The sequence below is a fragment of the Gadus macrocephalus genome, chromosome 2 (genome assembly GCF_031168955.1).
Source record: "Gadus macrocephalus chromosome 2, ASM3116895v1".
In the NCBI taxonomy this organism is placed as follows: Eukaryota; Metazoa; Chordata; class Actinopteri; order Gadiformes; family Gadidae; genus Gadus; species Gadus macrocephalus.
Genome location: NC_082383.1, coordinates 18,349,024 through 18,371,205, shown reverse-complemented (window position 1 = coordinate 18,371,205; position 22,182 = coordinate 18,349,024). Strand labels below are relative to the sequence as shown.

The 22,182-nt window shown below is 48.6% G+C and overlaps 2 protein-coding genes across 3 annotated transcripts in view; both read right to left on the bottom strand.

The window, feature by feature from the left end:
- Positions 1-1,113: 1,113 nt before the first annotated feature.
- Positions 1,114-7,157, bottom strand: ddx5 (DEAD (Asp-Glu-Ala-Asp) box helicase 5). 2 transcript variants are annotated; one of them, XM_060043824.1, is made up of 13 exons: positions 6,996-7,157; positions 6,043-6,232; positions 5,806-5,902; positions 5,594-5,727; positions 5,262-5,327; positions 4,785-4,926; positions 4,440-4,600; positions 4,187-4,359; positions 3,977-4,087; positions 3,826-3,887; positions 3,664-3,723; positions 2,114-2,348; positions 1,114-1,871 (listed from the first exon to the last, which is right to left on the bottom strand). In XM_060043824.1, the coding sequence occupies exons 1-13, from the start codon at positions 7,040-7,042 to the stop codon at positions 1,838-1,840; spliced, it is 1,512 nt and encodes a 503-aa protein (XP_059899807.1). In that variant the 5' UTR covers positions 7,043-7,157; the 3' UTR covers positions 1,114-1,837. The 2 variants fall into 2 exon arrangements, with proteins under 2 accessions (XP_059899807.1, XP_059899801.1); XM_060043818.1 differs by having other exon boundaries at positions 2,127-2,348.
- A 1,639-nt stretch (positions 7,158-8,796) lies between these two features.
- The window catches only part of smurf2 (SMAD specific E3 ubiquitin protein ligase 2), a 48,606-nt gene continuing 35,220 nt past the window's right edge, over positions 8,797-22,182 (bottom strand). The window contains exons 12-19 of the mRNA XM_060043806.1: positions 21,769-21,997; positions 20,266-20,369; positions 19,701-19,815; positions 18,494-18,672; positions 15,463-15,721; positions 14,956-15,157; positions 13,964-14,039; positions 8,797-11,152 (exon numbers count right to left, since the gene is read on the bottom strand). Coding sequence (XP_059899789.1) covers positions 11,053-11,152; positions 13,964-14,039; positions 14,956-15,157; positions 15,463-15,721; positions 18,494-18,672; positions 19,701-19,815; positions 20,266-20,369; positions 21,769-21,997 — 1,264 coding nt within the window. The 3' untranslated portion in view covers positions 8,797-11,052. The remainder of the gene's footprint in view (positions 11,153-13,963; positions 14,040-14,955; positions 15,158-15,462; positions 15,722-18,493; positions 18,673-19,700; positions 19,816-20,265; positions 20,370-21,768; positions 21,998-22,182) is intronic.

Genomic DNA, 22,182 nt, shown 5'->3' with positions numbered 1-22,182 from the left:
TGCCACTTTGTGGTTACAGATTGTGCCTGAAACGATGTTCCCTTGTCTAACCAAAATAGCACTTCACACCTTAACCATGTTTGGATCAACCTACAGCTGTGAGACAGCTTTCTCTACGATGAACATTATTAAAACAAAGTACTGTTCCAGGCTCACCAATGAGCATCTCCACATGAGCATGAGAATGGCACTTACCCCATTCAAGCCAAGATTCAAACTGCTGGCAGGACAGTTACATGCCCATTTCTCTCACTAGGAAAGGAATTTGGAAAGGGAGGAAGGTGAGGAGAAAAGGAGAGAAGGGAGCTGCTCAAAGCTCTGCACTTTTCTTTTATTCATTCTGCCCCGTTTTATTTTACTACAAATGTCGGCTTTAGCCTAAGGTCCCCGTGTTATTTTATTTGAAATGTAGTCAATACATGTAAAAAAAGGGGGTGGGCAGCTCAAAGGTCTTTTGTTAATTTTTTTTTCTTAAAGATGCACTTTTATTTTATTCAAAAGATTCTGAATGTTTTGCGTTACTTGAAATATAGGCCCCGAGTTCAGGCTGCCCAATGCCGTGTTTGCACTTTCAAAAGATTCTGAATGTTTTCAGGCTTACTTGAACTATATTTTATGCAGAAGAAATTCAGTCTGTTGTGTTATTGATAAAAGTATATTACTTTGAAAACACTTGAAGTTTGACAATAAACTATAGAAATGTACGTACGTTGTTTTTAATCGTCGGACTTAACATCAGGGTACACTATTTCGAGAGACAATATAAGATTCTGACCTTTGCAGGGAGGAAATTTTAGTAACTGGACCTCTTTCAATTTTAATTGAATACCCCTGGTTTAGACCATGATATGGGCCTATATGTGTGTCTGTTGTTGAAGGTTGATCCACAGGGAGACTTTCAGAGTCAGAGGTTTTTTCTTTTTGAACAGCTGGTTGCACCGGTGCGACCTGATTTTTTTTAGTCGCACCATTGAGAAATTAAGAATGTACGACCAAATTGGTCGCACTTTAGAGCCCCGTCAGTATAATCCAGTTTTGTAACACTGAAGATTAAGTACATCATAGTGTGTGCATAAATGTTGATTGTAGTAATAAAAACACAAGACATTGAAATGCCTTTTGGAAACTTTAATCTGAAAGGTCATGCAGTGCCACCGTTTTCTGGAGCTTAACATAACCTTCGATGATACACGTGGAAAATACATCTTCGCAATTATACCTAAATACAAAACACGACTAAACGTTACTGAGGAATGTAACAAATATTAAAAAGAAATTAACAAAAACAATAGAAGTGCACCAACGCTACTGCTGCACCGCCGGCCCTAGGGCCCAGGACAGGATAGAGGCTCCAACTGGTTCATACGCCCGTCGCAACATAAACCAAACAACTCTTATCAAATAAAAAACAAGGGAAACAAAAACGCCAATAAGTTACTTATTCTTTCTGTGCGTTTACTGCGCGAAGGGAGGGGCCATGGGGTAGGGGACCAGGGGGGGCGGGGCCTGCTGAGGGACCTGGGGGAAAGGGAAGGGCGGGTGGCCGGCTCCGTTCTGGACCCCTGGCTGGGCTGCGGCGAACGGCTGGTTCTGGAAGGTGTTGATGGGGGGAGGGAAGGCGCCGCTTGGGGTGGGGAAGGCCGACTGGGCGGAGGCCTGGTAGCCCCCGCCACCGGCGCTGAAGCCGTTGGCCGCGCCCCCCGCCCCGTAGCTTCCGTTCTGAGAGTTTGAGCCAAAGGCTTTCTTTGGTCCGTTGTCGTAGCCTCTATCGTTGTCCCTGTCTCTAAAACCGCCGAAATCTCTCCTGCCACTAGAGTAGCGGTCGCGGTGGTCGTCTCTAAACCCGCCACCTCTGCCTCCCCTTGAACGCCCTGCAAGAGAACACAGGAACAAAAAGGTCGTTAGAGACGGACGGACAGCGGGGTGACACAGGATGAAGACAACAAGATGAGGTGATTTAACAGGACAGCCACTAAACATGCACTTTGAGATACCCAAAACGTTCTGTGGTGAAACTACCCCTTCTCTCAGAAAAAAACCCCCAAAGCAAAAACAAAACCCAAGAGAAAGGAAATGAATGGCTGCAGCTTACACCACAGTTGTTGTATCTCACCAATTGGATTTACCTCCTCTGTCTTCGGCCATCTGGAGGAGCTTGGGGTTGATGGCCTGGTTGGCCTCACGCAGCACCGCCACCAGGTCGCTGGCCTGCCGCATGTTGTTGGGGGTGAAGAAGGTGTAGGCCGTGCCCGTCTTCTGGCTACGAGCTGTGCGGCCGATTCGGTGGATATAGTCCTCAGAGTTGTTGGGATAGTCATAGTTGATGACAAATTTCACGTCTTCGACATCTGTGGAAGGTGTTGTTTTGCGGCGTGGTGCAAGAGGGGGGAGTGAGCGAGACCAAAGCACACACCGCCACAACACGGCAGATCAGAGAGAGAAACAAGGCACATTAGTTACAGCTCCCGGCTCAGACACCAGCCGGTGAAGAGTGGGCTATACACACTCATTCCTCGAGGCCACTACGGTGGGAAGAGAGAAACGATGCACACTCCGCTTGCTTCCAATCCATGGGATACCAACAAAAAACCAGCCCTCCCTTTACTTCAGGAACAAAAACGGCCCCTTTCCAAGAACCCAGGATGGATCAGAAGGCTTACCATGTTGGAGTATGCAATCACTAGTCAGTTCCCATTGCAGCGCAAGCCCTCACATTTAGTCAAGTGGACCCCAGCGGGGCCACCCCGGAGGGCCACTAGCATCGGGCCTCCAGGGGTCTAACCCGGGACTTGATGGCTCCACCAAGCTCCCGCTACAAGGCGGCTCACAACGAGCGCTCTACCACTAGAGCCGCCGCAGTCTCTTGCCAGCAACGAAGTGAACCGAATTAAGGGGAGGCCACCGAAGGAGACGGGTCACTCCCCGGAGCCATAACGGAAAAAGATGTCGCGTCCCCACAAATCGTCCTGGCAAGACATTTCCAGAACCAGTGTTCACTTGATCAAAAAGTCTCTCGTTGGCAGGTCTCGACATGACTTTGAAACGCAGGCGAGGGAGGAGTGTGGCCTTGGATTTTGTCCGTGGGCAACTAGCGTGTTCCACTGTCACCGAAGCGCCAGTAGCCGTCTGTACAGAGGTGAAGGCCAGCACTGACCCGTCATAACCGCTCGTCCCACACAATGTTAGCAGACCGCAGCTGCTACGGCCACCCCACGTTAACCACTATGGTACCGCCGGCTGCAACTCAAGAGACTTGCAGCGTGGCGGCGCCCAGACAGAAAACAGTCTCAGTCTCTGGGCTCTGAGAACAGGAGTTACGGGCCTGGGTGTGGGGGTGGGGGCAGTCCGACGATGAGCGAATTGAGGAGATACTGTGCGCAGCTCCCAAGGGTTTGTTTTGGTATTGGTCAGGGCAGTACGTTACGCTACACTGGAGCCATGTCACCTCTGTCAGCCTCAGAGACCACCGCTAGCCTGGACACCTCCAAGAATCCTCCATCCCCCTTTGGAGACCTGGGCTCGTCATGCCAAGGCCCTGCCACGCGCACCGCTCCGTCGGGCCGGGGAGAAACTCAGAGAGAAGCAGACACAGTTAAAGAAAGCAAATACTTTCTTTGTGATGTACTGAAGACTGTTCCAAGAAGAGAACAAAACAACACTAACCTAGACCTCTGGAGGCTACGTCTGTGGCGATCAGGATGGGCGCCTTCCCGAACTTAAACTCTGAAATCCAACAGCAAAACCGTTAATACAGGAATTCAGTATTGAGACTTTAAATTTTGAATTCAATTTAACTAGAGACCAACGAATAATGCTTCAGCTCACCATTAAGAACCCAGTCTCTTTCCTGCTGGCTCTTGTCTCCATGGATACCCATCGCGGGCCACCTGAGAGAACAGGAGGTAGAGTCATTAGAGGTTATGCAACAGACCCGGCAGCAGAACCAAGAGCAGACGAGGTGGAGGGAGACGCATACCCATCTCTCCTCATCCTCCGGGTAATCTCGTCACAACGCCTCTTCGTCTCGACGAAGATGATGGTCTTGTTCTCCTTTTCACTCATGATTTCCTCCAGGAGACGCAGAAGTCTGCAACAAGAGTACTACATTAGACGTTGAACTTGCAACACTTGACAAACTATTATTACACTAGTAAAGCAGCTCTGCTTCACGCACTGACAAACTCACTTGTCCTCTTTCTCGCCGTCGTTGCAGACATCCACGATCTGCAGGATGTTGTGGTTGGCGCTGAGCTGCAGGGCACCCACGTTGATCTGGACGTACTCCTTCAAGAAGTCCTCAGCCAGCTGGCGAACCTCCTTGGGCCAGGTGGCACTCCACATGAGCGTCTGTCTGTCGGGCTGAAGCGTCACACCTAGATTAGCATTCCCATCGTAACAGTGGGCTGGACTTCGATGTTTCAGGAAGAGAGTGGACCTACCCGGATCTGGTCCACGATCTTCCTGATCTGGGGCTCGAAGCCCATGTCCAGCATGCGGTCAGCCTCGTCCAGAACCAGGTAGGTGCAGCGCCGCAGGTTTGTCTTCCCAGACTCCAGGAAGTCGATCAGACGGCCGGGGGTGGCGATGCAGATCTCCACACCTAAAGAGCAACAAATGAACGTCAGTGAAATTCCAACATCATTCTCTCAGGTCATAAACTAGCATATACCTCCAACCCTCTTTTGTTAGGATTAGTTCATCATTTGAATATTTTTGGTTGTTTTATTAATCCTAAATCCTTGATTAAATCAGGTATCAAGATTGTAAATGGATGATCTGCTGACCTCTCTCCAGGTCCCTGATCTGTGGTCCTTTGGGTGCTCCTCCGTAGATGCAGGTGGACTTCAGGCGTGAAGCCCGGCCGTACTCTGCTGCCACCTGCTGGACCTGCTGGGCCAGCTCACGGGTGGGGGCCAGAACCAGGCACTGGGAAGAGCGAGTTTTATTAGAACAATGAGTCCTTCAACTAGATGGCAGTGTCTCAGTGCTCCGTTTGGGCCAAATAAATTACTACCAAAATGGTATTCCACAAAAAAGCATTAAACTAGTTAAATATCTTTCATGCCAATATTTACTGTATAATACTATTATTGAACTGCTTTCTAATGTCAGGACTTTCATTAACCTCAATACAAAACTAGCACTTCTATTAAGACAGGGTCAGATAAGCACTGAATGAACAGTTCTGCGATACTACTTAGAAACCCTTTTGATAATACCCAGAGCACACGCCCGTTAATGTTTGCTTTGTTGTTACTCACAATGGGTCCGTCTCCACGTTCTAAGAAGGGTTGGTGGTTGATGTGCACGATGGACGGCAACAGATACTGCACAACAAGAACAAGAGGATCCCATTGTCATGACAAAAATACAAACAAGAAAACAATATCCACATGTGCTCTATTGATCGTAGAACAGTGTACAAACAAATACACACATCTGAGAAAAGAAAATATAAGCTAAATGAAATATGGGAAACAAAATTTCAAATAAGGGATGTAATACTGTTGCCTGTGAAAGGCATGCTATTCTTTGAATAACTGCAACATTTGGTTCTTTTCAACCTTGCACTTATAAATGACATTCAACTCACAGAGAGCGTTTTCCCGGAGCCGGTCTGGGCGATGCCGACCATGTCCTTCCCGCTGAGGGCGAGGGGCCAGCCCTGGGCCTGGATGGGGGTCGGGTCAGTCCAGTTCAGCTTGTTGATCACATCCATGACGTAGGCTGCAGGACAGAGTACAGGTCAGTTAGACACCGAACCACACCTCATCTCAGACTGGTTCCAGCGGATGTGAGACTTACTTGGGAAACTGGCCTCATTGAACTTCAGGATGGGGTCTGGGCAGTCTCTTCCCTTCACTGTGACGGCCTTGGTCCTTCTGTAGAGCTCAACTTCTTGCTGTAAATATAAAAAACAGTCAACATCCGCCAAACATGTGGTCGCCATGAGGCAGAGTTCACACAGACAATGACCACGCATGCTCAGGGCCCACCCACGCATTACATAACACTTCCTAGAATACCACGTGTTGTTCTCACCGGGGGCCGCCGGACCACGTCCGGGTGCGCCTGGTAGAAGTTCTTCTCGAACTTGGGCAGCTCATCGAGGTTCCAGTGCTTCTTCCGCAGACGTTCTCCAGGGTTTCCGTACTTTCCACCCCCGCCGCCGCCTCCTCCACCACGGCCACCGCCGCCACCGCCTCCGAACCGGGGAGGCCCACTGCCATAGCTGGGGAAGACATCAAGATTCACCGCGTTAACAAACGGGGTCGAGTTAACAGTCACAAAACAAGATGCACCGAAACTTTATCGCTGCGGTCTTTGCGGCGGGAGTCGGTAAATGGTCCGCGGGTGTCGGGTTTAGTAACTGCGTCACAGCCTCTAAATGCTGCACTATTCTTTCCAGCCAGCAGAGGAACAATGGAAACCAGACCGGCATTTTGTATCCGCATTCACGAAGCCACATGGCTTCGTTTTCTCCGACATTTAATACATGATGCATTTACTCGATGTCATATTTTACCGCGAGTTAGAAATATGAAATGTTAGACATCCATGTTAAATGGGCTAAATAAGCATTTACAATGAATTCACTGTAGCTAGACGACTAACCCAGGCGGCCCTATACCGATACCGCAGTCTGTCGGTCTTATTTAACGTGGTAGACTAGCTCAGAGGCAGAGGTTAGCAACGAGCTAGCTGCTGCTGCTTGCGGCGGCACGAGGCCAGCGGGCCGCCGCTCGCCCTTTGACGACTCAACGACTTTATACAACGCGCCGCTCGCTAAGCACGAAATTCGGACAACGCCGATTGAGTATCACGATGTTAAACTTATAACTGAGTGATACGATGCATACATCGTATTTATGCATAATAGGCCCGTTCCTATTTTTCCGTGACCACAATCGATCGTGTCAGCCATCTTTATGTACCACGATCGACGGTAAACTTCGACAAAATACCTATAAAACAACGCGAAGTGCGGTGCTTACCCTCTGTCTCTGTCCCGACCGCGATCTCTATCAGAAAATCCTGGCATCTTGAAAAAAAAGGGGATAAATACGATAGAATGGAGAGCAGATTGGTTCGGTGCAGCAGTGGGAACGCTGAAATGCCGGTGAGTGGAAAACTAGAACCGGTTTTGTTCACTAGGAAGTATGGCTCTTTATAATCCAAGGGTCCAGAAGTATGGTGGGCTCACTAACCATCCGACCAACGATTGGTCGAAAACGAAGAAAAGCACCGCCCACTGTGTGTGTGGCACTGTGGTTGGTTTGAAAGGAGCAGTACCGCCCACTTGACGTTCGGACCCTTGGATCGAGCGGCAACCTTAGGAAGTCTGGCTGAACCCAATGGAGGTGCAAAGTATTCATCCGCCAGACTATGGCGTCTGTGACTATGACTATCGGCTTGTTGTCAAAGTGTCCTTCTCATATCTCATCGTATTTCTACATAAACACATCATATATTGTGGTTACACGACAAAAAAATAACACAACATTCAATAAATGTTGTTCGTAATTTTGGTTACGTAATGTTGACTAAACGTATCGGAACGATGTATGGACCGGCTCGTTTTAAGTTTATTATTATCCGACTCTTCAAGACTATAAACAAATAACCCACATCTTTATTTAAGAATGAATTGGTTTCGTGTGATTCTATAACAATAGATGGCGGACGTATATGTACGAATAGAAACGGGTAACTCGGTCACTTCCGTCTTTATTACCAAAAGTTACGTCAGAGAAGACCGAAACTGTTCTCAGGCGACGTGGACGCCACCAGCAGGAGACTGGGAATAACGCATTCTGACCAGTAACTGTCTATAAACAAGTATTTTCAATTGGGAACTACTTTTTTTATAATACTTAAAATACCCAATACGCCAATTTCCAAATAATAATCTCCCAATAAATTAATCGATCATAATACTCTTATTTATACTGTTGATAAAGTTTGTTCTGTTTGTCCTTGGTTTTCCTTAGCACTACTTTATATTGTAGCCTGTAACTTCCACTGCTGCTGCGCTGTAAACAATTTTCCCTCTGGGGATTCATAAAGTTGTATCTATCTTGACACTTACAACAGCATCAGTTGATCAGAGCAATCAACCAGTCCCCACTGGTCACACTGTCTGTACTGGAACAAGACTCCCTGCCTGTATGATTGATCCTATCCGTCCTGAGGCACAGTCAAAATAACGGCTCCCATCAATATGGAGTAAATATTGTTTAACTTGGGCATGATCTAGTTCTGTATGAATTATGGACAAATCTAAGCTTTTCAAAATGTACATTCGACACTGAGGGTTACTGAATGAAAGTAGTCCTACATGTCGGTGAGTTATTCACACACACACACACACACACACACACAGAGAGAGAGCGAGAGAGAATAATCCTGCCTTGCCCATCTTTCCTCCAAGTTCCCGGGAATGCTTTGTGGGAATGTAGACAAGATTATAGAGCCAAACGGCCCTACTAAAGGTGGCCCCTGAGTACATGATGGGCCTCTGAGTACATGACGGGCCCCCCTAGCCTGTGCAGTTTAGCACTAAAGCTTTCTCATTGACATTCATGGAGTCCTGTGCGTCTGGTGGCGGAACAATGGCCCCCAGGTACAAAGGAGGCCGACAAACACTGTCTGCTTGTTCAGGAATAATGCTTTGTGTGCGTGTGTGTGTGTGTGGTTCTACTGGTTGTCAATATTTGTTTACAATCCAAGCAGATCAATGGATGATGTTGAATACAAAAACCAAATAGTGTCCTAGGTAATACTCAAATACAAATATTTAGTTTTTTACAAGGTGCCTCATGTCGTTGGACATCGGCTGTTTTAATTAGAACTAATTACACACAAAAATAAAATACTCTTACAAAATGATAGTGTTAACATAATACATGAAATTGCATCAGTCAATTATAAAGATACAGTCCTGCAAGTGAATCATGCTGGATGCAGACGGACAGTAGAGTGTGGAGGGACGGACAGCTGTCTGTCACGTGACCCGTGCGGGTTCAAAGCTCCGCCGCCGCCCGACGGTAGGAAACACAACACATATTTGAGTTAAGTGTGAAGTTCAAGGGTGGTCGTTCTGTCTTTAATCCCCCCATCCATCACCTTTATTAAAAGAACTGATGTCTTTCTGCTTAAGTTAAAGATAAGTTACGGGCGTTGTGATCCACATACAAGAACCAAACCGACTGTACAGAGCACCGTCCAGGGACGCCCTGGAGGAACACAGACAGGAACAACAGTCTGGTTGTGTGGTCGCATCCAGAGAGACAGGCAGCATACTTTAAAAAACATTCATCCATTTAGTGTCAAATCGTATAAAATAATTCCCGGCCTGTGTGCTAGCAACGGGCTAAACGTAGCATATAGCCACGGGGCAAAATGTAGCATGTAGCATAAGCACAGGCGCTCGCCGTCGGCCACTCCCCCCCCACCTGGATGGTTGTCATTGAGAGGGGGGCCATGGTGGGAAGCGCGGCGCTGACGACCCTCTGGGGGCAGGTCGCAAGCAAAGGGGGACATGTAAACCTGGAGACCCCCCCTGAAAACACCTATTGGCACCTCGCGCTCCGCGAGCAGGAAGTAGAGGAAACATCGCCGCCCTGGAGAGAGATTGGGCTCAAATACTGTGGTGTGTGTGTGTGTGTGTGTGTGTGTGTGTGTGTGTGTGTGTGTGTGTGTGTGTGTGTGTGTGTGTGTAAAGGGTTTTTGCGTGGTAGATCTTAGCAGTAGTCTGTGGTTCATCAGGAGACCAGCATGTCGTTTAATGTCACTTGGTTTGGTCTTGTGAAGAGAATCCTCTTTAAGATGCAAGCAGAACAAATCCTGAAGAAATCCATCCGTCTTTACATTTCTATATTTATATATCATATTACTTGGTTTGTTTTTTAAATCAGCAATGCAGAACTGAATATCATCTAGAAACGAGGAATACTGTTCAGACCGAGCAGGAACGTGTTGGGAGCTGCGTCACAGAGGGATAGTGTGGGCACACTCTCATGTCTAACTACTCTGAGTCTCTGAAGGGTTTCCAGCCGACACCGGGGGCCTTGCAGCGACCGTCTGTCCACCCGACCGGGACGGACCTCTTCACACTCCGACCACAAACCCTGGTCCGGCGGCCATCTTAACTGAAACTTACTTAAGCTTATTTCGGTCTCCTCGAATCGTCCTCTATAATTTAAACAGTTACGACTTACATTAAAGGCTTAGTTTCTACTTCTTTTAAATCTGGAGCAACGGCAAAAGGTTTGGAATATAACAATAAATTATATATATTATATATAATTTGAATGTTTTTTTTTCTTTCTACTCCTGGCCCCCCCCTCCCCATCATATAAAAATAACACATTTCAAGCCATTTGTTTTCTCTCTTCTCTGTGTAATGGGGGGGGGGGGGGGGGGGGGGGGTTGGCTGCGGACCCTAAACATGATGGGCGGGGGCGGAGTCTAAACCTGATGGGCGGGGGCAGAGCCTAACCTGATGCGTTCGGTTCTCCGGAGAGCGCTCACACAGTTCCTCTTTAACTCTGGAGACATTCCCTCCAAGGAGCATGGTACAAATCGTTAGGCCCCCTGTTGACCACTAGGGGCGCCACTGGGCCCAGGGAGGGGATTGGATCCCAGTGGCAGCGGTGGCAGACCTTCTGCCAAGCAGGATGTCCCTTTCTACACGGAACACGGGCGTTCTATGTGTGGAAAAAAACGAATGAAAAGAGTATAGAAAACAAGGAGGGGGGTGGGGGTCCAACGAGAGAATTAGCAGCTGAAAGGTTCAGTTAGTGATCATCCTTTGTGTAGTCGGGGGGGGCTTTGTGTAGTCGGATCACCAAGATGTGCCTTCGTCTGTCTGTCAGCTGAAACAAGCTCCTCTCCTTACTGTCCCTCCATAGATTACATGACAAAGGAGAGGAGTCACGTGACCACCAACGGGCCGTGGAGGGCGTGTCGGTGAGCCCAGCGGGGGGGGGGTTGGGGGGGGATGGGGGTGGGGGAGAGACCGTCTGGGCGGGGGGGGGTGGCGGCGGCCTGTCACTCCACAGCGAAGCCACAGGTCTCCTCGATGGCGGTCAGCAGCTTGTCGTACAGCTTCTCGTACATCTCATAGGCCGGGATGTCGATGCGGTTGAAGCTAGGAGGGAGGAGAGCGGAAAGGAGGAGAGGATAGGAGCGAGGAGAAGAGGAGAGGAGAGGAGAAAGGAGAAGAGAGGAAAAGAGAAGGGAAGAGAAGAGGACAGAAGAGAAGAGAGGGAAAGAGAAGAGAAGAGGGGAGGAGAGGATTATATTATTTTCATATTTCTTGTAGTAATAGTGTTTAGTTAAGACACACTGGCCGAGCAGTTAATGAGTGTGGAATGCCAGCACCCGGACAGTTTTGCTGTAGTTTTGGGATCAAGGCATCAAATACAGGCAGCAAGTCACATACACCACCTGTGGAGAGAACACCCTTGATCACTGCTACTGCACAATCCGATAGGCCTACCATTCTGTCCCACGTGCTGCACTGGGCAACAGTGAGCACGATCTCATTCACCTGATCCCCCTCTATAGGCAGAGATTGAAACTCTCAAAACCTGTAGTGAGTCGGTTCAGAGTGTGGTCCAGTGAAGCATGTGAGCGACTATGTGCCTGGTTGGAGTGCACAGGCTGTGACCAGGACTTTGAGTGGGCGGGGCCAGAGGCTGGAAACAACCTGAATGAATTCACAGATACTGTGGTATCGTTCATCGGCTTCTGTGAGGAGGTGTGTGTCCCCCTCCTCCGCTCCAGGAAGTTGTACAACAACAACAAGCCTTGGTTCTCAGCCAAACTCAAAGCGGCTGAGGCAGGAGAAGGAGGCGGCCAGGCGCGGCGGGGGCGGTGATCTGTTCAAGCGGGCCAAGTACAAGTTCGCCAAAGCGGTGAAGGAGGAAAAAGATCCTTACGCGGAGAGACTGCAGCAACGGCTTTCTGAAGGGAATGCCTCATCCGTCTGGAAAGGCCTCAAGAAGATCACCAACTTACAAACCAAAGTCCCCGCAGGCACCCGACAAGCCTCCCCCTTGCCAACGAGCTCATGAGTTCTACTGCAGGTTTGAGAAGGAGTCCCCCCAGCCCCCTCCCTCCACACCCCCGGGCCACTACCACCCCTGCACCCCAGCAGGGCAATCGATCTCCCTGCTACTCCTCCCCCGCCCCTCCCTTACCCTCCCTCCCCTCTCTCCCTCACAGAGAGAGAGAGGCAGGTGAAAAATCTGTTTAGGAGTCAGAATCCCCGGAAGTCTGCCGGTCCGGATTCGGTCTCTCCCTCAGCCCTGAAGGACTGCGCCAACCAACTGACCCCGGTGTTTACCAACATCTTCAACGCCTCACTGGAGCTGTGTCGCGTCCCAGCATGCTTCAAGGCCTCAACCATCATCCCCATCCCCAAGAAGGCCAAAGTCACAGACCTATATGACTACAGACCAGTCGCCCAGACCTCTGTTGTCATGAAGGTGCTGGAGCACCTTGTCCAGGCCCACCTGAAATCCATTACAGATCCGTTATTGGACCCCCTGCAGTTCGCTTACAGAGCCAATAGATCCACGGAGGACGCGGTGAACATGGGTCTGCACTACATGCAGTAACATCTGGACACTGCAGCGAACTACGCCAGGATTCTATTCGTGGACTTCAGCTCTGCCTTCAATACCATCATTCCCCACACCCTGGAGCGCCAGCTATCCCTGATGCAGGTGCCGGTCTCTAACTGTAAGTGGATTACCGACTTCCTGACCAACAGGTCTCAGCGGGTGAAGCTGGGAAAGAGCATTTCCAGCTCCAGGTCCACAAGCACTGGCTCCCCGCAGGGCTGCGTCCTGTCTCCCGCCCTGTTTTCCCTGTACACCAACAGCTGCACCTCCCTCCAACCGTCGGTCAAGCTCCTGAAGTTTGCAGACGACACCACCCTGGTTGGCCTCATCTTCAGGGGGGACGAGTCTGCATACAGGAGGTAGATCGAGCGGCTACAGAGCTGGTGCAGCTGCAACAGCCTGGAGCTCAACGTCCAATAGACAGTGGAGATGGTGGTGGACTTCAGGAGAAACGCAGCTCCGCCCACTCCAATCATGCTGGGCGAAACCCCTGTTGCCTTCGTTGAGTCTTGCCTCTTTTTTGGCTTGACCATCCACAAGGACTTGTGGGAGCTGAACATCATGGGCCTTTTAAAGAAGGCCCACATGAGGATGTTCTTCCTCCGGCAGCTTAAAAATTTAGGCTGCCGAGAACGATGATGACCCAGTTTTACACCGCCATCATTGAGGCCATCATCACCTGGTTCCCCGCTGCAGTGGCCAAGGACAAGGCCAAGCTGCAGGGGTTGATTTGATCAGCGGGGAGGGTGATCGGCGTTCCTCAAGTCCCTACATGACACCAGGGCTCTGAGAAGGGCAAAAAATATCATGGCCTACCCCTCGCACCCAGGTCACGGCCTCTTCATCCTTCAACCTGCAAAGTCTTTTTTTCCCCTCAGCCGCCAGGCTGGTAAACGACTTTGGCTACCAACCCCCCCTCCCCCTCCCTCCTCCCCAGTGATACCTTTCCAGGATTAGAATCACGTTGGACTTAATTCTGCACTTGCACTTTATTATCTAGTATGTATCGCATCACCCATTGCATTGCTTTGATTGTCCTGTCATGTCTTGTTAGCACTGTCCTGTCGTGTTGCACTATATTTGTGGAAACACACACACTGGAATGCCGAGACAAATTCCTACAATGTTAGCATAAGTGGCAATAAATGATTCTGATTCTGATAGTTTAAAGGGTACATGCATAGGATGAGATGACGGGTGCAAGGTGGGACCTAGAGGACTTATAGGACTGAACCATGACCTATAGGACTGAACCATACAGGACCATGGTTCAGTCCTACAGGACCATGGTCCGGGCTGGACCGTGACAGAGTGAGGGGGCGGGCTCTCACCAGGTGTGGGCCTTGGGCAGGTTGTTGCTGCTGGCGTCGATCTGGTGCAGCGTGAAGAGGCGTGGTCCAGCAGCACCTGGAGAAACACAACCAGGGAATTATCAGTTCACAGGTACCAAGCAGCTCACTGACCAGGTAACTGGACAGGTAACTAACCGGGTACCTGGAAAGGTAAGGCCCTTAATAATGCAGATTTAGGGTGCACTCGAACTAGGCCATCTGGCCGTTTTCACACCTAACCGTGCTCAACTGGCCCCATTGTTCTCTGGCCTGCACTCAAACTAGGCCTTCTGGCCGTGGCCGTTGGCCGTCGCAACTGTGGCCTGGCCACGGTAGGCTCTTGTACATACGTCATCACATCGTATCACGTCATCACCAAGCATCCGCTGCATGGCAGAAATAAAGTCTGCCGCCAGTCAGAGTTTTTTTAACAACAATGGACAACAACACAGAGAACACAGTTCGCACTTTTCTGAGTCTGTTGCTTATCGTCTGCCCATATGGCTAACAGACACTCAAATTCTCTACGGGACCAACGTGAACCAACAGTTGAACCGCTTCACGCCATGTTTACCGTTTAATGGAAAAGAAGGCTCGTCGCCTTTATTATGTCCATGGTCGTCGCATGGACTATACGTCATCCAGCTCAGGTTGCGTAGCCGTGCGTGTGCTGTGCGAGTGTCGGCTCATTAGCATCTGTACCGTAGCGGCCCGTACCGTAGCAGCACACCTCTCCCAAGTGGCCAAATTGGCCTGGCCTGGCCAGACTGGCCACACTCACACTGGCAAATTTGAGCACGGTTAGGTGTGAAAACGGCCACGGCCAGATGGCCGTGGCCAGTTACCTGCCTAACCAGGTAACTGGACAGGTAAGGCCTAGGCAGGTAACAGACCAGGTAAGTCCCCAGGCAGGTAGCTGATGACCAGGTCATTGACCAAGTAACTGTAGAGGTAAGGCCCCAGGCAGGGTGCGGTATTCCAGGTGTATTTACCCTGGAGAGCCTTGAACCCCTGCAGGGGGACCCTGGAGGAGCCAGTGACGAACTGCAGCAGGCGAGCGCGGCGCTCCTCGTCGTACGACTCCACCGCCTTCCAGAACCACTTCACCACGTTGCTGTCAGGGGTGCAGTGCTTCAGCCGCGTGTTGGACCTCCAGTCCACGATGTCGATCTTTCCCAGGCCGCACACGATGAGCTGCAGGGAGGGAGGGAGGGAGATGAAACTAGGTCCACAAACCACGAGCTCCGCATGGGATTTTGGTTTATCATTATAAATCGTAATAATTAGAATTCTACATCACAACTGATAGACATATGTAACATCCAATCAGCCACACCATTTCTGGGGCTTCTACAGATGACACCAGCTGGAAGACTGGGCAAAGAGTAAACTAGCCAATCAGCAGCCAGCAAAGCAGGCAGGGAGAGTCTAACACAGGGGTATTTGGCGTGAACGAAGACACACAAATCCTGTCTATAGAGGGAGTGGAGGCCGCTCACCTCCAGCTCCTTCTCGTCGAAGGCCTTGAGGAGATGCTGGGGGATGACCTCGTTGAAGCCCTTCTGCAGTGCCAGGAACTGCGCCTCGATGCCGCGCAGGAAGCGCCAGTTAACGTAGAGACGAACATACTCCTTCTTGGTGTCCTGGCTGACTGCCACGTTCTTGCCGTTGGGCTTCAGCTCGTGCTGGATGATCTCGCCGTACGCGCTGTGCTCCACGCAGAAGGTGTGGTCCAGCACGCCCGTGATGTCGTTGTCCCTGGATACCGAGATCAAGAGGGGAGGGGACTCTTTCAGCTTTTCAGATAATTTCCTCAAGATAGAAAACGTGTTTGAGTCTTAAGGTACGGCCACACCAAACGCGTTACCCGCGTACCACGCGTATAAAATCGGCAATTTTTCCATAGGGAAGCATTGGTTTACGCGCGTATGAGGTGCGTACACGCGTATCATGCGTACCAAGCAACATTTTACTCGCGTTAGGGGCGTATGAGGCGCGTATATATACGCGCGTACATATACGCACGTACGCGAGGAGTTCAAAAAATTTAACTTTTTACGCTCATACGCGTGATACTTAGCCGCAATAGCCAATCAGCGTGGAGCTTGACCCGACGTCACTGGCAGAGAGTAGTGACCCTTGCACAGAAGCATACGGCCGACATCTTTCTTTATTCTGGGTGGAAATAGTAACATAGTTACGCCATTAAATGCGTTTATGGAATCATTTTTAGCGAGAAATGTGCATTTTACTTTCATAATGTTCACTCGGTGAATGTGAAGGATGTTTGGTTTGATAGTTATGACGAAGAGTGAACGCTCCGTTCACTTGCATGGACAGAGTCTCTGGTTGCTAAGCAACCTCAACGTCTTGGCGGACTATTTCTCTGCCGATCAACACTACGAATGCTGGAAACACATCAGACACACCATGTGAAGTTATTTAACCCGATTATTGTTATTTATATCCGAGATTATTTAATCTAACCCGATTCAAGCTCTATCATGCACCCAGACACGGCGGCGTTTGGGTTTCCTTCCTCGGACTCCTAAATCCAGCGCAGCCACAGGCGCGTAGCTGCGTATGTAGGACCATTTTTGACACAAAATGGTCAAGCAACATTTTAGCTGCGTTACGCGCGTACATGGTACGCGGGATACGCTTTTGGTGTGTCCGCACCTTTAAGGTGAATGTGTGAAGTAACATTCAGCATATATATACATATATGTGTATGTATACATATGCACACATATACACATACAGTATACAAAACAAAAAGGTATAAATGGCAAATTTCATCATGCAATCTGTTCCCTTTATAGTGCACCTGAGTCATGTGAGAAGGTGAATGAATTTCTTACAAACTGTTTTTTCACTTCCTCTGGTGTCAAGCAGGGAGATGCTTTATTGCCTACTCTCCGCTGTATATATAAATTATCTAGCCAGTACAATTAAATCATTAGGAAGTGGTGTACAGTTTGGAGGGGAAAATATTAGTGTACTTTTATATGCAGATGATATTATTTTGATGGCTGACTCAGAAGAAGATCTGAAAAGAATACTCTCATGTGCAGAAGCTTGATGCAGGGAATGGAGAACGACCATCAATGAAAATAAAACAGAAATAATGCATTTTAGAAATCCTCGTTCAGCTACTAGTACATTTCAATGTCATTTCGGGGAAACAAAAGCTGAACTATACAAAATGTTATAAATACCTAGGATTTTACCTGGATGAACATATGCATTTAACAAAGGGTAATACAGTTCTCTCGGTCAGCCAGCAGAGCACTTGGTGGAGTTAAAGGCAAAACTAAGATGCTGAAGGATATTGTTTTTTCTACATACACCTAACTTTTCCAGGCTTGTGTGTGTCCTGGGTTGGACTATGTAGTGGGGGTCTGGGGTTATAAAAACTATCCCGTGAGCCAAAAAATCGGAAACAGGGCCATCCGATATTTTATGGGTGTTCATAAATTCACACCAATACCAGCTACAACCAGAGACATGGGGTTGGACTCCTGTAGGGAGCGTTGGAGTGTGTGTATTATGAGGTTGTGGAACAGGCTGTTGAGGCTGGACAGCGTGGCCAAAAAGTTGTTTGAATGTGACATGCATAAAATTGGAGGATGGGCAAGTGAGGTGTATGATTTATATGTGGGACTGGGTTATGGGGATGTTTTTACGGACAAAGTTGAAATGGATCTTAAAACAGGTAAAGAACTGCTATCCTTCAAAAAGAGAGAGACCCGGTTTTCTGAAGTGAGGTGTATGCCTAAGCTGCATACTTTTTGTCAAATTAAACATATGCTTGGTGCAGAAAACTATATTTTGTATAACTTGTCTAAGAGAAAGAGGTTCCTATGTGCTCAAATTAGGTCAGGAATTCTCCCTCTACACATTGAATCAGGTCGGTGGGTGGGCACCAGTGAGGAGAATAGGCTGTGTCATTTTTGTGAGCTCGATGAAATTGAAAATGAAATTCATTTTATATTGTCCGTTTTATCATGATTTGGGATTAAATTATTCAAGAAAGTCTATGTAAAAGAAGTTCATTATATGTGTGATGCAGATTTGTTAGCTTGGCTGTTCCAATAAAGGACTTTTTGGATTGCTGACTTTATTGAAAAGGCATGGGCTAAGAGGAATATGTCTCTTTATATTTAGTGTGTTTATTCGGTGCTGGATGAAATGTATTGTATAGTGTATTTTGATTGTGTATGTACTACACGCTTTGTGTAGTTATATAATGTCCTGTGATCCTATGTGGGATGGGCCACTTACGTGGCACGACACTGAAATAAACATCATTCATATTCATATATGCACACACACATACATAATACACAAACACATACATACGTTTATACACACACACACACACACACACACACACACATATATATACACAGACAAAAACATACATATATAGACACACACACACATATACACAAACATATATATATTAACAAACACAAATAAGTCTAGTGATGCAGTGTGTCCCGATAGATGTGAGTGTGTGTGTCTTACAGGATCCAGATGAGGCTATTGTGCAGGTCAGGGTCCACAGCCTCCATGTCCTCCAGGGTGATGGGCTTCCCCAGCAGCTGCTTGTAGAAGGGCAGCGTAAAGCCGCCGTCGATGTAGTGGCCGTGGAACACTGCCACGCCCATGATGCGCCCCACGAAGTGGAAGTACGACAGGTGCTCCTAGGGACGGAGACAGGGTCAGGGGGGTCACAGGGACTGGGCTGACACTATCTGTCACAGGTCTCTGTCTGATAGGGTGCGGGTGTGTGTGTCTCTCTTTCTGTGTCTCTTTGTGTCCCTTTGTGTCTCTTTGCGTGCGTGCGTGCGTTAGGGATGGGCGATATGGCCTAAAATCCATATTGCGATATACATGCAACCTATTGCGATAACGATATATATCACGATATATAAATCATAATAGAACCATTTCAGAACAGGTTACATAGACTAAGGAAAGCTAAACTGCTAAATGTATGTCGTTTTGAGAACATTTATTGTGCAAAACTAATCATACAACATAATGTTGTAGCTGCAGAGACTTTAAAAAAGAAAAAAATCTTCTGTGTAATGACGTATACTTCTCTTAATGAAATAAAAATTGGTGGTGTCTTAATAAAGAATAATAAAGAAACGGATACTGTGAATTAGGGAAATACGTCCAGTATTAGGCATGGCTATTTTAAATAAAGAAAAATCTTCCAAGTGTGTGCACAGATACTTGCTATTAAAACATAAAACAATAAGTGGAAAATTAACGCAGATAATTTTGAAATGAACATGAAATGAGAGCAATCACCAGCTCCTCCGTTTCGCTTTCAGCCATATTTACTTAGATGACGATGATGCGTTGAAGCCGGTTGGAGCTCATGGCTCTTTAAATTCCGCGGGTCGCGGACGATGCGTTGCAGCCGGTTGCAGCTCGTGGCTCTTTAAATTCCGCGGGTCGCGGACGATGCGTTGCAGCCGGTTGCAGCTCGTGGCTCTTTAAATTTCGCGGGTCGCAGACGATGCGTTGCAGACGGTTGCAGCTCGTGGCTCTTTATATTTCGCGAGTCATGGATAGATCGCGTCAAACATACATTATCGCGATAGAGCAATATAACTAAAATCTCTATCGTAGGCCATTTTTTATCGTTTATATCGTATATCGTTTATATCGCGCATTCCTAGCGTGCGTGCGTGCGTGCGTGCCCCTCTCTCTCTCTCACCGGGTTGACAGCAGAGTCTGGGTTGATCTGCAGTGTGTAGATGTCGTCTCTGGAGTACTGGAACAGGCCGTAGTATGGGTTCAGCATCTCATGAGACAGCAGGTACAGCCACTCCCTACACACACACACACACACACACACACACACACACACACACACACACACACACACACACACACACACACACACACACACACACACACACACACACACACACACACACACACACACACACACACAACGAATGTGAGAGAAACATTGAAAGACCGACACAAACAAAAGGAGAGAGAGAATGAACCAAAGCGAGAGTGATAGAGTTGGAAATACGGAAAGAGAAATGGAATAGAAGTAGACTATCAAAATAGGAAACGTAGAGTATTAAGTTTCCTTAAATTCAACAACTACAATGTGACAACATCCTCGTTCTAGTATTCAACAAAACACAAATGATTGAATCATTCTGGTCCATTCTGCTGTGGTGAACTGTGGTGTAGTGCCACGGGGAACCACAAGGGGGCAGCTGTCTGTCTGGTTGCAGTGATTGGTCTGTCTCCCGCTGACTAACCTGGCCACGCCTCCATAGTCAAGCCCCTCCTCCCCGCGGAACTTCACCATCAGCCTCTTCCACAGGTCCTTCGGCCTCATCTTCATCACCTGCCGGTAAGACTCCTGCAACACATTGTAATAGAGACACACACATTGTAATAGAGTTGACACACACATATTGTTATAGAGTTAACACACACATAAAGACACACACATTGTAATAGAGTTAACACACAGATAGAGACACACATTGTAATAGAGTTAACCCCCCCCCAACCAGGGGTGACCACCATCTCTAGGGAGTTGGGGGGATCCTGTGGTTGCTAGGCACAGCATAACTTCAAAAATATCTGGCTAACTCCCAGAAGTAGCATTGAAGCTATGTCTCACACCACCTCAACTCTCTCCTCCCTTCCCTCCCCCCACCCTTCCCTCCCCCCCTCCCTCCCGGGTGAGATCAGCCAACACAAACGTCTCGCTGCAGATGAACCGGAGCCGCGGTTCCAGCACATTCCACGCCGTGTTTTTTTTATTTGGGTCACGAAGGACGGTGCAGGTGTTCTCTGACACACACACACACACACACACACACACACACACACACACACACACACACACACACACACACACACACACACACACACACACACACACACACACACACACACACACACACACACACACACACTTCAAAAAAAACTGTTCTGTTTTAGATTTAAAACACACTACCTCTGAAAATTACACATAGCTCTGTGTTTGACTGCTGTGTTTGAGTACGAGTTTGTGTGTGTGTTTAAGTATGTGTGCGTATGCGTGTTCACTTTGAGACGCGTTGGGACCTTTAAATAGCCTCTGAACAGCCCACCAGGCTGGCCCTGACCTGCAGACGGCTGCGCCTCGTGTCTAACCCTCCTCATGACTCCAGATCCATGCAGCTTGCGGTGGATGAAAGGGTCTGCTGAACGATGACTAGGTGATAACCCCACCGTACAAGAGAATAGTCTGATTCTTTGGCTGCTCGGAGGACAAATCATGAATTATGGTTTCGATCCAAACTGGTGGACGTTGTTTTGTGTTAACCTAAAGGGAGGGGGGTTTTACATGAAATATGACTGTGTTACAAATGTTCATGTCCCTGTAAATATTCTAGATGGGTTGACAGAGAACGTCAAGAAACGCATCCCAGATCTGTATCTCTGCTCCTCTGTGAGGTCAGGCTGCTCTGAGGTCTGCCCCTCTCTGCTGCTGTAAACAAAGCCTGTTTACATCCCCGCTGTCACCGCAAACAAGCCGAGCATGCTCCTTTTCTGACGACAGACCAACATGCTCCACAACGCACCGCTGTCTGGGGCCCCTACATTCCTATCCCCACCCCCACCCTAGGGCCCCTACACCCCACCCTCCAGCTACGTACCCTCCCAAGCTCCCCCTTCCCCAAAGAGCCTCTCACTCCATTTCACCTTCCATCCCCCCCCCCCTCCCCTTCATTCTCCTCCACCGTCCCCACCCTCCCCTCACCCACCTCAAAGATCTCCTCCCGGGACACCTCGATGCGGCAGTGCCCGCCCTGCGGCTGCTGGTGGCCCAGCTCCTGTCTCAGGATCTTCAGCTTGTGGACGAGGTCCCTCTTGTAGCGCGGCACCGTGAGGCACTCGGCCTCCTCCAGGGGCAGCAGGCTGGGGGCCGGCAGCAGGCTGGGGGACAGCAGCGCTGGGGGGGTGGGGGGCAGCTCCTTCAGCGCGCTGTGACGGCTGGGGGGGGGGGCAGGATACATTATTGATCAGAGGAACTTTATTGATCCCAGCCCGAGAAATTTTTGCTAAATTTATGGTATTTAGCAAAAATTACTATTATCCAAAGCGACTTACAATAAGTACATTTGTCAGAAACAGCAAAAAAAACAACAGCAAGGACCAGACAGTAGTACAATAAAAAA

Bases quoted from the DNA above. Each gene is read 5' to 3' on its own strand.
- ddx5 (XM_060043818.1), bottom strand. From the start codon at position 7,042: ATGCCAGGATTTTCTGATAGAGATCGCGGTCGGGACAGAGACAGAGG. The intron at 4,601-4,784 runs GTCAGCAGATCA...GTTGCTCTTTAG, and splicing joins GATCAGGGACCTGGAGAGAG to GTGTGGAGATCTGCATCGCC. The intron at 4,088-4,186 runs GTGAGTTTGTCA...CTCTTGTTGCAG, and splicing joins GACGGCGAGAAAGAGGACAA to ACTTCTGCGTCTCCTGGAGG.